At 41.1% G+C, this 16482-nt stretch overlaps 1 protein-coding gene across 3 annotated transcripts; it reads right to left on the bottom strand.

The window, feature by feature from the left end:
* Positions 1 to 1491: 1491 nt before the first annotated feature.
* Positions 1492 to 15798, bottom strand: LOC137297726 (serum paraoxonase/arylesterase 1-like). 3 transcript variants are annotated; one of them, XM_067829665.1, is made up of 11 exons: positions 15467 to 15798; positions 13461 to 13719; positions 10811 to 10885; positions 10170 to 10240; positions 8777 to 8832; positions 7677 to 7872; positions 7279 to 7408; positions 6616 to 6816; positions 6067 to 6148; positions 4710 to 4844; positions 1492 to 3361 (listed from the first exon to the last, which is right to left on the bottom strand). In XM_067829665.1, exons 3-11 carry the CDS (start codon positions 10876 to 10878, stop codon positions 3191 to 3193), a joined length of 1110 nt encoding a protein of 369 aa, XP_067685766.1. In that variant the 5' UTR covers positions 10879 to 10885; positions 13461 to 13719; positions 15467 to 15798; the 3' UTR covers positions 1492 to 3190. The 3 variants fall into 3 exon arrangements, with proteins under 3 accessions (XP_067685766.1, XP_067685765.1, XP_067685764.1); XM_067829664.1 differs by lacking the exon at positions 15467 to 15798 and adding an exon at positions 15173 to 15242; XM_067829663.1 differs by lacking the exon at positions 15467 to 15798 and adding an exon at positions 13991 to 14073.
* Between the last annotated feature and the right edge of the window lie 684 nt (positions 15799 to 16482).

The following is a 16482-nucleotide window of genomic DNA, read 5'->3' as shown; positions in this document are numbered from 1 at the left end:
CGTATATACTGACAATTATAAACGGATGTCTGCGTTTGAAAATGTTCACGAGTTCAAAAGGCTGATTTGATTTGTTTCAATTGTTGTCAATAAAACATATTACCTGTTGACTCGAACGTCTGGCTGATTGCTGTCCATGCATTAAAGGTCTGCTGCTAATTATCATAGAGACAGAGATGTTTCTATACCTCAGTGATCAATAACTCCTAATTTATTTGTGTTCTTGGCATCGTATACATCTGAAACAACAAAGTTTTCACCAAAGGACGTGTATATCTCAGACAAGTGAAAGAGGGAGATTCCCCTGTGCACATGCGTCAGCACGTCAAGCAGCAAAAATCGCTATTTCGATTCAAAAGTTTTGACGCCGACCCGCTGTTTGAATGGAGTGGCATAAACTTAGAAATAACTGTGGCGATTTTGTCGGAAATGACGTGACGCGCAGCGCTGATTGCGCGCTTCTTGTATGGGTGGCCGTCTTTAGGTTGTCCTCTTCGACTCCTATATTAAAGGGAAGGTGGAGTAGTCCCATGGCTGTAAAACTGTTCGCTCGCCACGTCGAAGAGTTCAATTTCCAACGTGGTGAAATGTGCACAGCCCATTTCTGGTATTCTCTGACGTGATATTGTTGTAATGTTGATGAAAGCGGTGTAAAACCATAAAGTCTGCAAAATCCTCACAGAGTTGTTCTGATGTTTTGATTTTGATCAACGTTTCATTTACTGTTTAATGTGTATTAGTTTTCGAGTTAGGTTGCAATTCCTCGGCCCGCTTTACGGACACACAATACCCATTTGAATTGTATATCTATTTGACCTCATTCTGGATAGTGATTTAGAAAATGTTTTCCTTCTTTTTACCGCCCTTGCTGCGTCATAAAATGGACGTCAAAGTTACATGTTGTTACCCTGCCTTATGCTAGGTGAAAGGGATGAAACATGGAGGGACCGGGTCGGCCTTGATTCAGCATACTGTTTCTCTTTGGGTGAGATGTGGTCAGGCTCGCTGAGTTGGTTGATACATGTCATCGCTTCTCAGTTGCGTAGATCGAAGCTCATGCAGTTGATCACTGGATTGTCTGGTCCAAACTTCACTTTTATCGCACTCCCTTCTCAGTATATCATTTACCTCAATCATGTAACTCCACAAGTAAATTAAAATAAATACGATTTTTTAAAAATATTAAAACTTAAACATATTTAAACTCTCCCGTCATGTTGCAGAATATGTCTGTGTATATGAGGTATTTTATTTATATCAGTGGATATGCCTGTCAGGAACGTGTGTTTATCTAAATACTCGAAAAAGTGTGTGCAAGATGTGTAAAAACGGCGAATCTCTGTCACAAATGGTAGACGTTTCATATGCGTTTATATCAACGTCACATACCACGGTTAATGTCTCTAAATGACAGCCTAACATTGGTTAGTCGTACTGTGTTAGATATTTAACAACAATGATCCACGGCACTCTATGACAAGATGAACGTTCTGAAGTGAGAAAAGTTTTAATAATCCCTGCCGTTCAGTCGAGTTGACTGTTTCTTCTACGATTTCAAAGAGCGTCTTCAGACACTTACAAAAATGCTTGTTTGACATACAATGCACTTGCAAAACGTTTCACTACTGACATTTGGAAGATATTTCAAATATGGTACATCGGTACAATGGCATGCATTTCAAAAAATCTCTATCGGTATAGACCACTTGCCTTGCACTTGCAAGTGTGACAAGACAAGACAATACACGACATGATTTTATCACGCTATAAACCAAAATAACACATGACACCGACATTATTGTGATCTTCAGCACACGGCAGGGTTATTGTAGTATTATGCTGTGATTATGCTACTGTCCAAGAACAAAAGGTATAGGTAGTATATACGTCTGAGTACTGATGCTTATTTCTTTCACAGAAAACGTAATAAATACATTTGGCAGCATTAAACATAACTTCATCATTTTCACTTTTCAGCATTTTGACTAATTTAAACATTTGCATTTTCGGGGAGAGTAAATGATAAAAAGCGTTGTTATTATGCAATGAATATTACACTGTAGTATTCATGCTTATTTCTTTCACAGAAAACGTAATAAATACATTTGGCAGCATTAAACATAACTTCATCATTTTCACTTTTCAGCATTTTGACTAATTTAAACATTTGCATTTTCGGGGAGAGTAAAGGATAAAAAGCGCTGTTATTATGCAATGATTATTACACTGTAGTATTCATGCTTATTTCTTTCACAGAAAACGTAATAAATACATTTGGCAGCATTAAACATAACTTCATCATTTTCACTTTTCAGCATTTTGACTAATTTAAACATTTGCATTTTCGGGGAGAGTAAATGATAAAGAGCGTTGTTATTATGCAATGAATATTACACTGTAGTATTCATGCTTATTTCTTTCACACATAACGTAATACATGTAAATACATTTATACATTTGGCAACGTTAAACAAAATTTCATTATTTTCACTTTTCAGCATTCTGACAAATTTAAACCTGTTTGCATTTTCTTAGGAGAGTAAAGAGTAAATACCAGTGACGTATTTCCTGATACTTAGGACAAGTGCATAAATTAACATGATACTCGTCTTCAATGTCATGTGGACAAACGTGACATTTCCTATCTATAAATGGTATTGCAGGTACACTCTATCTACCTTTCTCAATCAAAAGACTGAGGCGAAAACGTGGCATGGCAATTCTGTCTTTTGTAACGACAGTATTAGATCAATATTTCTGGAAAGAAAGAATTTCCTTGATCTAAAGATATAATCCAGTTTCAATTAAAGTTGACAACTGATGTTTCCACATTTGGGAATATATATCTCTGACACTCTCTGCAAATCCTCTCACAAAAGCATCGCTAGTGGGAATAAACTGAACAACCCAGTCATGGAAAAAACGGACCTATACATGTAATCTCTCAACAAACTTGCCCAATTTTCAGTATAAGGATTTACATTCAATCTATCCAACAATGAATTATATATGAAGTATTATATGTGACAGATGCCATCGGTGAACATCAGTGTATTAGGATGCGCCTTACCACTGAATCCTAATACACTGGAGACGTAATGGATGGACATACGGAGCCGTACTGTGGAAAAGTTTCGTTTCTTTATAAAAATATGTAAGTGCCAAACTGTAAGAAAAAATAAGTTACATTTTAAAGGGGTACATTTACGTCACAATACACGAGTTTGTTAATCACGGAACCAATCAGCATCTTCTTCTTGTACACAACTGCAACTGAAGATCCAGACAGCAGGTGTCCGTCATCAACAAACAGTTCCGTCACCGAGGACACCGTACCTTCCTTCAGTTTCACCTGCAGGACCTGAAACACGTGACAGGTATGTCTGGGTCGAAGTCCAGTATGTTTGCTTGTTTGTTGTTTGACGCTACAGTCAGCAACATTCTAGCTATATCGCAGTGATCTGTAAATAAACGAGTCTGGACTAGACAATCCAGTGATCAACTGCATGAGCACCGATCTACGTATTTGGGATACAATGACACGGCACTGTTACTACACAACTGGGATATGATGACTTGAGTCAACACAAGACATCGAGTCTACCCATCCGATCCCTTTAGTCCCCACTTAAGCAAGCATGGGTTGCTGAAAACCCGGATCTTCACGGGTCTAATATGTGAATGTTAGATGTGTGAAAGAAAGAACCACAACAAATTTCCTGTTAACAATTGTCCTGTTTTGTAAATAAATGTCCTGGTGCCACATTATTTTTTCAGGAAAAGGTTTCCAAAAAACTCTCTAATCCCATGGAAATTCAAACTGTCTATAACCAACAAACTACCTATACGATCGACGTCTAAATGCCAGAGAAGAAAGACGAAAATGGTTTGTTAACGTGTCCCATTGCGTACAACTGACATGTCAAAATCTCATGAAATTCACACCAAAAGATATAGACCACCCGGCCCTACGCTTGTGAGACACGATAACTACATAAAATTCACATGAAAATGATGAACCTATTAATAGAAGACTAAAACATTGAAACATTATTACGCAAACTAATAATTATTATCCAAAACCTTTTCGTCTATTAAGTTTTTGAGTAATTGCTTTCATTACATGATACAAATATTGATTGAGTTTTGAAGTACATTTCTGAAAATTGAGAATTAATATGGGAGATATCCTGACATTAATTATATCTGATGTATGAATAAACGTCAAACTCAGCGACAATGTGCATCTCATTTTCAACAGATTTGCTGCAACAAAATGTACAAATCCTACCTTCTAGAGGAGTTTTCGGGCGGGTATACCTGCCTAGTTGTCACTACACTACGCTGGATATTGTTAACAGTTAACAGCGACACACTGTTCTGGCTTCAATAGTTGCTGTTAACAGTTAACAGTGACACACTGTTCTGGCTTCAACAGCTACTATAACCGCTAAGTAAGTAGTTCATTTCCGTTTAGTTGACCAAGGTCGTTATACAGATCATTATACAATGTATCAGGATTGGCTATCTAGAGACTTAATCCAGACTTAAATATGACAAAAATCAGTTCGTGGATATCATTGCGATCGAATGGTAAATTCTGATTATCAGTCAGTTTAAAAACAGCACTGTTCCAGGACTTTGAGTACTGGTTTCACAAGTCTGCAATGTAGATTTGGTAATTTGGATTGGTCCAAGGATATTCGTACCTGAGATGGCGTTTCTACAGATGGATCTTCCAAGTGTTGAAACAAAAGGTATCCGATTGGATGGAAGGCGATATACAAATCCCCCGACACTGGGTCCTCCATGATATTGTCAGGAAACGTGTGGAAGGCATATGACTAGGAAGAAAGGTGATGCATTCAGGCTGATAGCGTTACAGCATTGACATGACATTTTGTTGTCATCGAGGGAGGTTATAAAAAAAAAACATGATCAGCTCACTTCTTTTCAAGAAGGGGGCGGTGGGTCAACCTAGTGGTTAAGACGTTACATCGTCACGCCTAAGGCTCGGGACTCACTCACTAAGAATAGCCTGACTGCTTTCCTTGGAGTTTATGCCGTTCTTATAAAATAGGCATGGGCTTTGTGGCGGCAATATACACTAAGCGCCAAATGAAACGTTTATGAATTAAAAACGTTCAAATGTATGTTAGAAGGTAACGACACGGCTTTACGCATATGTTAAGACAAAGATAAAGGAATCACAGTCACCATTTTTCAACCATTAAAGCAAAAAAAACACTTGTTGTAGAGTATGGACAATTGTACAATCATTCCCATGATTTCAGTCTGTGAAAACGTAGCCTGCTCCTTTGCATCAGTGAAAATACGTAAAACGCGTCTTATATTGTGAAAAAATGTTTAGGAACATCTAAAATTATGTTCACATTTTTTCAAGCAAAACATTTTTTCATTTTCTGTTTACACACAGCAATATCAATCGCCAAAACGTAGCAATATTCAGACAGTTTTTGCATCAATTCTAATGGGGTACAAAGGAGAGACTAGAATGCATGATACGATACACAAATACGGGAAATATGCAACTATTAGCCGTTGAAGAGCGAGAAAGAGCCATTGAGATGGTGTATATGGGGTCGACAAACAATGTTGTTGCCAACGCCCTCGCATACCACCGTATCATGGTTATAAGACTTATTCAGCGCTAAGGACAGACTTTTGTCACCGTGGACAGACCAAGAAGTGGACGTCCACGCATCACAACACCAGATGAAGAAAGGTACCTCCGTCTTTAAAGAAGGTGGATAAGGTTTCTTTTGGTGTTAAGTGTACATTAGCCTCAACCAACACCCACACAAGACCGACCTCGGAGTGGTGGGGTGGCCTTGTGGTCAAAGCGGTCGCCCCCTCCCTTCTTTAGATTCTTTAGAGCAGATTTTCAAATTGCCCAAATGCTTCCCTCGGAGTATGCATGTTTTGAAGATATAATGACAAAACGTTTATTACTGTTAATTTATTCACTAAACAACTGATTGCGTTATTAGGCACGTGAGATACCTGCGGAAATGTTCAGTAACAATACTTCATTCATGAGCGTACCTGCTTCAAGGTCAAGGAGTTGTTGTTCCATCTCTCGTATATCTTCAGATCTTGCCCCATGCTGCCGGCGACGAAGACGTACCTGAAACACGACACTGTCGTGGTTAGAGTGGCTATAGATGTTATTAGTTGTGGTTGCTATGCTGTCTAACGCTGCAACATCAAAACTATGTTTCGGTAAATGATCCTGTCTGGACCAGACCATTCAGTGATCAACAGCATGAACACCGATCGATTATTTAAAGGCTGTCACCATATAGCTGGAATATTGCAACATGCAATACACAGAGAGAGATAAGCGGACATCCAATTTAGTGACAGCTTCCAGTCTATGGTTCTGCACGGGGAAGGAGGCGATTTTCTTGAGGAGGCGATTTTGTACAGCAAGTTCTATTTGGATACAGGAACTTTTAATATGGAACTGTTAACAAAACAACCATTTGCTCGGAACATTAGAACTATTTGGATAAATTTACCATGGCGATATGTATTTTTGAATTAGAACCTCAGTGTTGTTTCCAGTGTGTAGAGGGCTGAGGATGCACGTACTTTCCATCCCTGGACATCTGTATACCGTTGGCCACGATGATTCCGTCTGCTACTGTGCGGTATCCTGTGCCGTCATGGACGCCGACGTCAGCCAGAGCCATGAGAGAAAGTAGCTCCAGCTGAAGTCCAGCTCTACTCACGGACGAGTGGGAGTTAGTAAAGTAAAAGCTGTTCTCACCGGTGGCAACGACGTCGTTCATTCTGACAAGAAACATTACAGCGCTGAGACGTAAGTTCAATATAAGGAATGTCCTTCATCAAGTGGGCAGATGGGTGGTGAGGGTGCCTAATTTTTAAAGCCTACGCTCGTCAAGCCGAAGACCCGGTTTTATTCCCCACATGGGTACAATGTGTGAAGCCCGTTTCTGGAGTCCCCCGCCGTGATATTGCTGACATATTGCTAAAACCGGCGTAAAACTAAACACGCCCATCAAGTGGTCTTTTGGTCTTTGCCCTTGTATCCTTGACTTCTAGGACCTGTCAGGCGTGGGGCATAATTTACCAGGTCATCAAAAGGCGTTAGTAATCTCCCTCCCTCTCTCCCTCCTTCTCTCTCTGTCTCTCTCTCTCTCTGTCTCTCTCTCTCTCTCTCTCTCTCTCTCTCTCGTCTAAGACGAAAGACTCAGTCACAAACTCGATAACTATTTAAAACTTTCCACATACCTTTTTATTGTGGGATCTCCAAAGTAGGATTTCAGATGTTGAAGAGACAACTTGGCCACAGACACCAGGAATTTCTCTATTTTCTCCTCTCCGTCTTTCTCGTGATTAACAGCATACAGGTACAATTTTCCTGAGAACATTTTTAGTGCATCTTGTAAACATTAACACAGTAAAGATGGATATAACGTTAAACTGACATATGTAGATCGTCTACAATGAAATTATTATTCATTGAGCCATATATCCTTGACATTGGTCTCTCATAGCCTTTCTTACTTCAGAAACACCTCTACGTATCTCTGAAGCTCCTGAGGAGCTAGGAACTAGTGTCTTTGAGGAACTGATAAAAACAGAAATTGAAAACATCACTGATGCCTTGCCAACACCTGCCCACCAACCTGTTTTCTTGTCTTCCCACACACTAATACCATGGGGCTGAAACCGGTCCTTGTCGAACTCCTTGGTGGAAGTCAGACTCATCTCCTGGACCTCCTTCTTGGGATTGTTCATGTCGAACAGATAGATCCTGCCCCTGCCATTGTTCTCGGAGTAGAACTTGTCATAGGCTGGTGGGCTTTCTTGAACTCGAAATCCCTGGAAACGTTCATTTGGCTTTCATTAGGCGTCAACACTGCCATACGCTCCTTACATCCTGATACCGTGACTACTGTAGAAGCTGGGACCCGTGAAGGTCAGGATTAGAATACCGACCTTCAGTAACCATGCCTGTCGTCAGAGGCGACTAACGGGATCGGGTGGTCAGTCTCTCTGGCTTTGTTAACACATCGGTTCCCAATTGCGTAGATCGATGCTCATGCTGTTGATCACTGGACTGTCTGGGTCAGACTCGATTACTTACAGACCCATACTACAATATTACTGAGTGAGGCGGAAAACTAAACTCACTCACTCATCCAAATGGTTGGGTTCACAAAGAACTGTTTTCCCAAGTATTCAGTCAATACAAGTTGATTGTTTAAAGAACAAATCTTAGGAAATAACTTTAAGAACATATTAGTGTCATCTTCGGCTTCATCATTCATCCCAGACCTCGTTCTTTTCAACAGGACTATTGTGTTCATACCATGTCTAACTTAGTGGATTGGGTTCACAAAGAACTGTTCTATTATGTACAGGTACAAGTACGCATGTCACTTTCACTTTACATATGGAGAGCTCTTCTTCACCTTAGGGGGTGGTGGGGGTAGTCTAGTGGTTACAAATTTACTCGTCACGCCGAAGACACGGGTTCGATTCCCCACATGAGTACATTATGTGAGGCACATTTCTGGTGTCCCCCGTCATGATATTGCTGGAGTATTGCTAACAGCGGTGTAAAACTTTGCTCACTCACTCACTTATTCATTGTAGAGTTTTTACGGTTCGTGCAGCTACATCGTTTATTCAAAGTCCGATTTTTTGAGTTGGTGTATTTAAATTTTGAAGGTGGCCGTTTGCATTAATTTCATGACATGTTCGTTCTAAAATTTACACTTACTGATGAAATGAACACGATGCCATTGTCCGTCAAGTGCATGTCTTCAGAGCCAATTCCTGAAATGATAGTGATAGACTGTTTAACATCTAGTCAGAGGAAGCCCGTCGCTGGAACAAACACAATATCTTACGCAAAATGATGACTTTGGTCGGTCCCTTGCCAGCATCTTCGACATACCTTTGGTACAACCCCGAATGTGTAGAGGGCTTCAGGGATGTGGCAATTACACATTACACAATACACAGCCTAAGACGTATCCAAGCCAAGAAACCTTTTTATGAAACTGTCATTGACTAAATCTTTTAAATAAGTTTCGTTAAACCTTCATTTTTTAATCGATCTATTTGTTTCAATATATATCCAAAGTGCGACGAAATTCTGTCCCATTTGTCTATGTGAAGTATTCAGCAAACATTCGGTGTATCTCCTCTTATCACAAACCCCCCTCCGGGCGAGACCCTTAATTCTGAACGCTATCAATACAGTCAGTCAGTTAACACCTCCCTACGTCGGCGAATCTTATGCATGTACATGTGCATGGGTCTATGATGTGGGGTAATATCCCTCTGTATAAAACCTGACCGATATGGTCAGTCAGGGAGACCAAACAGGGAGACCAATCAGTCATGGGGACTAGACGGACCCGGGTCATCGACAGAAGAGGACGGATTGTGCGACTTGTAGGGGCGTCGGCCACGACCGACGCCTCACCAACGACTACATCGACGATGAAGAATCGCTGTCCGACTACTTCTGTATGCGTGTAAGTGACAGAGCCGGCCTCCACATGGGAACTTTGGCCACACGGTCCCTTTGCGTGTTTTGTCACGTGATGTCTTCTCTCTGTAAACCATCCTGAACTACCAGCCTCAACGACAGCTGTTGAACAAAACTCAAGAAATCCTGAATATCATTCATTTTTATGTCAGTTGTGACAGTAATGCGATTGACGGTACCCATGAAATACATGGCAAATATGCGAACCTCGACCAATGTTTTCCATTGTTTTCGGTCCCCTTGGTTTGGTATCTCCTGGTCTATTGTCCCAAATGAGGAGAGTACCCTGCTTTTCTCAAGACACAACCCCTCTGACACTCTGGATAATACAGAAGACTATAGAGCTGGTGAGTTTCCATATTCTCCTAAAGGTACTTGGTTTGTTTGATTATATCTTTTTGAGAGACGTCCAACTGTCTGGGCTGCCTATAAGAGGGTAAAGGGTAAATAAGCTGATGATGTGCCGATCGCGTCTGAATGAGCCAGGACAACCCAACCTCTCTGCCGTATGCGGTGGGATGATGGTGTTGTCATCGTCGATCCCTCAGTTTGTGTCTAGAGTGACCCAGAGTGGTGTTAAGAGATAAGAGTGTAAAAGTATGATACAACCGCTTACCCATCCCTTGCACCTGGTGGCAGGGTCCGGGGTAGTGATTGAAGATATGTTTGTTGTAATCCATCCTGAAACTAAAACAGACACACAAAAAACAAGTGTTTCAGTCAAAAAACAGTTGCATGGACAAATTTTTCTTTTAGTATCGCGCAAACTATGGATTATGGACTGTCTGTATAAACGAGTCTGTCACTGATGTCGTCATCGAAAACAGTAATGTCGTAAAAGTCCACTGTTTTTCAGTAAATGGATGAGAATATACATTGATCCTAGTCTTTGGTGATTATGTAGGGCTAGGGATAGTATTTAGGTCACGTGGTGTTGGTTTAATGTGTTAGGAAGTCGCTCCTGTTTTAAGGACAACATTCTGCGATTCCATGAGCCTCGTTCTTTATCACAGATGCATTTTGATAGCAACCGTGTATTTGTTGATACTACCGGTAGAATACCATCACCTGATGGCAAGTTCGCCAGTCCACTTCGGCTGCCGTTGTAACAAAACCCTCACAATGACGATGTATCCTACTCTTAATGTTCTGAAGAGAGGCTTTTGTCTTCAGTAGTGTAGTTGAGATACTCTGGCTTCAAAAATGTCTTATTAATGTGGATGGAGGTTTGATATTGACAGCTTGAGGTATACTTACTACAACTTGACCGCGTGCTGAAGCACCAGCAGAGCCAGTACACTGATCACTACAGCCTTCATGTACATCTTGAACCTGGAAGAAAAGACGTTTATATTCAAACACGCATACACGACAGAACGCCAGTTCGGCTGTCCTCTGAAAGCGATTTTTGTAAATCAAAACAGGAAGTGTTTTCGTTGTGGCTGCCATTTTGTTTTGATAAAACTAGTGTTTTTCTATTTTTGATCCAAATCCTTTTTATGCTTTTACTTTCGATGAAATAAAGTATGGGAAGTAGGGTTAATGATTGACAGTAGCTGAGTTTGATGTAGGGTTTCCAGACGTGCTGATTCTTTGCATTTCAAAGAGAAGCGCCTGGCACATTATCCGATATTTCTAACGAGCCCCCTTTTTTCTCGTAATATCTGAAACTATATAAGACGAACAAAAGAGGTTCACCTATCAGTGATCGTACTCGGGTGTTAGCAGTGATGATCCTCTTTAAGATTGATCTTCACCAACCCATGCATGTCGTAAAAGACGGGTGTCGTGATAGGATGGTCTGGCTCGCTGATAAGCTTCGCGCATGCATGTGATCGCATCCCAATTGCGTAGATCGATGTTCATGCTGTTGTTTACTAAGTTGTCTGGTCCAGACTGGATTATTTACAGACCGCCGTCATAGCTGGACTATTGCTGAGTTTGGCATCAACCAGTCAGCCATGCAACGTAACTGGGTGTTGCATAACGTGCAATACATTATTGACTGGTCTGTTCCAGGCTTATGATAATGTTTATTGCTTGTAACAACAAGCACTGACACCACGGTGACATATTGTTGAATATGAAGAAAATCCAGCAAACGGTTCTTGACATACCTCGCTGACAAGCTTAACATGCAGCTTAACAGGGTGAAATCTTTAAAATGTTACTATGACCTTGAAAATTATGTGAAGATCACGAGAATCAACTGGGCCCTTTCCCTTCCCTAGATAAACCTTGGTGTTGAATGTGAGAAAATCCTGTGAAAGGTTCTTGTGACATCTTGCTGACAATCTTAACATGCAGTTTAACATGCTCAACTCTTCAAAGTTTCACTATGATCTTGAAAATTATGTGAAGGTCACCCAAAATGACTGGACGTTGCACCTTTACTGGATGAAGCTTGGTGTTGAATATGAAGAAAATCCAGCAAACGGTTCTTGAGATACCTCGCTGACAAGCTTAACATGCAGCTTAAATGAATTAAATCTTCAAAATGTTACTATGGCCTTGAAAATTATGTGAAGATCACCAGAATCTACTGGGCCCTTTCCCTTCCCTAGATAAACCTTAGTGTTGAATGTGAGAAAATCCTGTGAAAGGTTCTTGTGACATCTTGCTGACATGCTTAACGTGCAGCTGAAAGGTTCTTGTGACATCTTGCTGACATGCTTAACGTGCAGCTGAAAGGTTCTTGTGACATCTTGCTGACGAGCAGCTGAAAGGTTCTTGTGACATCTTGCTGACATGCTTAACGTGCAGCTGAAAGGTTCTTGTGACATCTTGCTGACATGCTTAACGTGCAGCTGAAAGGTTCTTGTGACATTTTGCTGACATGCTTAACGTGCAGCTGAAAGGTTCTTGTCACATCTTGCTGGCATGCTTAACGTGCAGCTGAAAGGTTCTTGTGACATCTTGCTGACATGCTTAACGTGCAGCTGAAAGGTTCTTGTGACATCTTGCTGACGAGCAGCTGAAAGGTTCTTGTGACATCTTGCTGACATGCTTAACGTGCAGCTGAAAGGTTCTTGTGACATCTTGCTGACATGCTTAACATGCAGCTGATCAGGTCGAAATCTTCAAAGTGTCACCATAGCCTTGAAAATTATGTGAAGGTCACCAAAATCAAGTGGGCCCTGCGTCTTCCCTAGATAAAGTTTGGTATTGAATATGAAGAAAATCAAGTGAACGGTTCTTAAAAATCTTGCTGACAAGTGTAAAGCGTAAAAAGTCTCTTTAACAAGGATCTTGCTTATACTGTGATGGACCTAGGTACCAAGTATAAAAATAATCTAGGCAACGGTTCTTAAGATTATATTCCAATTCGTACGTACGTGCCTGATATCGATAGGTGCATCCACACTGCATGCGCAATGAACAAATCAAGCTGGTTTTTGTCGACATACCCTTTACCACTATGTACCAGAGTGAGTATACAAAAAATAACCTCATCCTCTCAAAACTACCCAACCCAGTTAAATGGAACAAGAAACAGCCTCATGGATACATCCTTTTCATTCAGTTTTGCGCGAACTGTGGATTATGGACTGTCTGTATAAACGAGTCTGTTACTGGTGTCGTCAATGGAAACGCTAATGTCGTAAAAGTCTCTCAGGTACATAATTTCCGGGTTCAATGTCAGCGCTCAGAAAGTTTAAAGTACTTTAACGTATGCATAATGATGCCGGCAGAACTCCTTGAATCTTTCCAAAATGCACGTTAATTGGCGATACATGTTTTTGTTTACGCATGGATGCCAAGATGGGCAGCACACGCAGAAACATCGTTCCAAGCTGCAGAATACAACAGCTTCCTCAACTCAAGTAAACATTCAACAGTGGATGCACTCACACACTTCTCCAAAAATCCTGGATTTGCTCCTGCTATATAGATATAAAGCACCTACCAGTGACAGGAAGGTCCTCCGAGCTGTAAATAAATCCAAGAGTATGTGTTTCGCTATGTCATGCTAAGCGATAACGCCGTACCATGCTCCCTAAATATAGATTAAGGACGGTTGCAGCAAGTCATATGGGACCGTTAGTTCTTTGCTGATTCGACGAATCACTATTTAGAAAATACCCCGGGAGAGTGCGTTATAGCGACGTTTTAGCGACGATCTGCAGACTGCAAAACTCGCCCCTCTCAGTGGCACAGCTGAAGTACTGTCGGAAAAAGAGAAAAAAATGTTTGTAGGCTGTTACTATACATCCCTCAAATTTACACAGTTGTAAACAGCATATGTCAAATATACCAGATAGGTCTAACTGTGCGTTCAGTGGGATGTGTTACAGTAATAGGATATATCCAGAAAGGCGTGTTTACTCGTAAATTCGGAGAAAATATACGAATAGCTGCTGATAGCAAAAGATCAGACTACAAATGGCAGTTGGGGCGCTCAGCCAGGTACCGTATGATGACAGACCGCCGACTCACCTGGCATGAAATGCATGTGCTGCCTACAGCCTCCAGAGGTCATCTCTGATGTATTTCCAGGTGAGTTGACGGTACGTCGTCATACCTGGCTGAGCGACCTAATTGCTATATATAGCCAGAGAGTCCATTATCCAGCAGCTTGTCGTAGTTTTTTCTAAATTTTGCCCTATTGTACGGGTAAACATGCTTCTCAGGATATCATCTCACGCATCCCACTGAATGCCCAGTTAGGCCGAAGGCAGTTACTTCGACACATCCTATTTGCAGTTGTGTAAATTTGAGGAAGAACAGCTAAAAAAGGTTCTTTACTTTGAGAGTAAAGTCCGGTATTTTGTCTACTTTGTATAGACTCGAATTCTCCATTATATTATGTCGTGTGGTCGGGTCTGTCACACGGATGATTACTCTGGGATGACATTGATTACAGTGCAACACGGTTGATTATCCTGCGATATGGTTGATTACCCTGTGGCGTGGTGTATTACTCTGTAACATGGTTGATTACTCAGTGACAATTGCAATTACTTTGTTAGGGTATATTGATGCTCATTATTTCAGTCACTGGTTTAACTGTATCAGACTCAATTATTGAATGACACCTGAAACACACCTTAGCTGTGACGAATTTAATATTCCACAATGTCAGTCTGAAGAAAATGTTGGGATTTTCTTGTTTGTTCTGGATTTTTTTCTCAGGTTCCCCCTTCCTGCGCGTGCGTTTACGTGCTGTCTTTTTTAAGTGCTCGACGAATGAGATAGCACACAGTGAGTATAATAACACTCAAACGCGTTACATGCTCAAACTCCAAGCTCCTAGTCCTTATATTGTCACAACCAGGGAAACATAAAGTATTATATTGTAACGGCTGTCGCCATGACGCCGACTATGACTGACATTCAGCCACAGAAAGACTCTTTCTTTCAAGTGAGTGAGTGAGTTTAGTTTTACGCCGCTCTTAGCAAAATTCCAGACACCAGAAATGGGTTTCACACTTTGTGCCCATGTGGAGAATCGAACTCGGGTGTTTGGCGTGACGAGCGAACGCTTTAACCATTAGGCTACCCCCACCGCAACCTCTCTATCGAAGACCTACAATGGGTTTATATCAATATTTGTATGCCACGCAAAGTCACAGACAAATCAAACTTTGCATTACCGTTTACTTTGATATCAGCACGTACCTGTTTATCCTATTCTGTGCCTAGTTCTCGAATGACCATACCGAATGAACCTCCTTCGTGCTGATTCATTACTGTACACATATCATTTGTCATACTTATTGGGCCAAGATGACATTATCCCACCAACATATAAGGTCGGGTACACCCTACACACACACAGGTAAAGATACGAGTGAAGATTCAAGGCTAGAGTAGGTCACCAGCAGCTTGTGGCTGCCTGTGAGTTGCTTACGTAGATCAGATGATGTCAATCATGGTATTGTCTGATACACATGCTATGGGTCTGTCACATACCTGTGTTAGATCGAATAGTGCTCAATGATGAAACAAGGTTGTCTTGAGTCAGTTGGTTATTTTCAAGTAGACATATAGTACATGTGCACTCAGCATGGTCCTGAACCCGACTGACGTCTAACGGTCTTTTCCAACAGCCGATTTACGTAACAGCTGCATCAATTACGTGACAAATACCGTCACACATAACCTGTCTCATCGTTCCAGAGCCGCATTATTTTCCCACAAGACTACTCCACCCCGTCATACTGAAAATGTGGAGTAAATCAGATTTGGGGCGTAGAGAACGTGTGATATATATGTCTGCGTACACCCGTGCTTATGATGTCAATATCTGGGTTGTCCTTGAAGACGCAGTTATTCACAGACGGTGCGCCACACAGCTGGAATTTGCTTAGCGAAACGTCAGACTACAAACAAGTAAAACAATCAAACACCCGTGTCACTGAGTGAGTTTGGTTTGACTCTGCTATAGCAATGTTCCAGGAATATGGAGGTGAGGACATCAGAAATGGCCTTCACATATTGTGACCATGTTGGGAATCAAACCCGGATTTCGGCGTGACGAACGAACGCTTTAACGACTACCTCACTGCTCTATCTATGAAGGTGGTACCATGCATCTATGATCACTACATTACTGACAAAGGGTTAGCTACCGTAGTTTTGGTGGTGTATGAATATTTGATGAAGATGGGTACAATAACCTTGGTGGTGTATCAATATTTGATGAAGATGGGTACAGTAACCTGAGTGATGTATCAATATTTGATGAGGATAGGTACAGTAACCTTGGTGATGTATCAATATTTGATGAAGATGGGTACAATAACCTTGGTGATGTATCAATATTTGATGAGGATGGGTACTATAACATTGGTGATGTATCAATATTTGATGAGGATGGGTACAATAACCTTGGTGATGTATCAATATTTGATGAGGATGGGTACAATAACCTTGGTGATGTATCAATATTTGATGAAGGTGGGTACAGTAACCTTGGTGGTGTATCA

Source organism: Haliotis asinina, chromosome 10 (assembly GCF_037392515.1).
Source record: "Haliotis asinina isolate JCU_RB_2024 chromosome 10, JCU_Hal_asi_v2, whole genome shotgun sequence".
Lineage (NCBI taxonomy): Eukaryota > Metazoa > Mollusca > Gastropoda > Lepetellida > Haliotidae > Haliotis > Haliotis asinina.
This window is presented reverse-complemented; position numbering and strand designations above follow the sequence as displayed.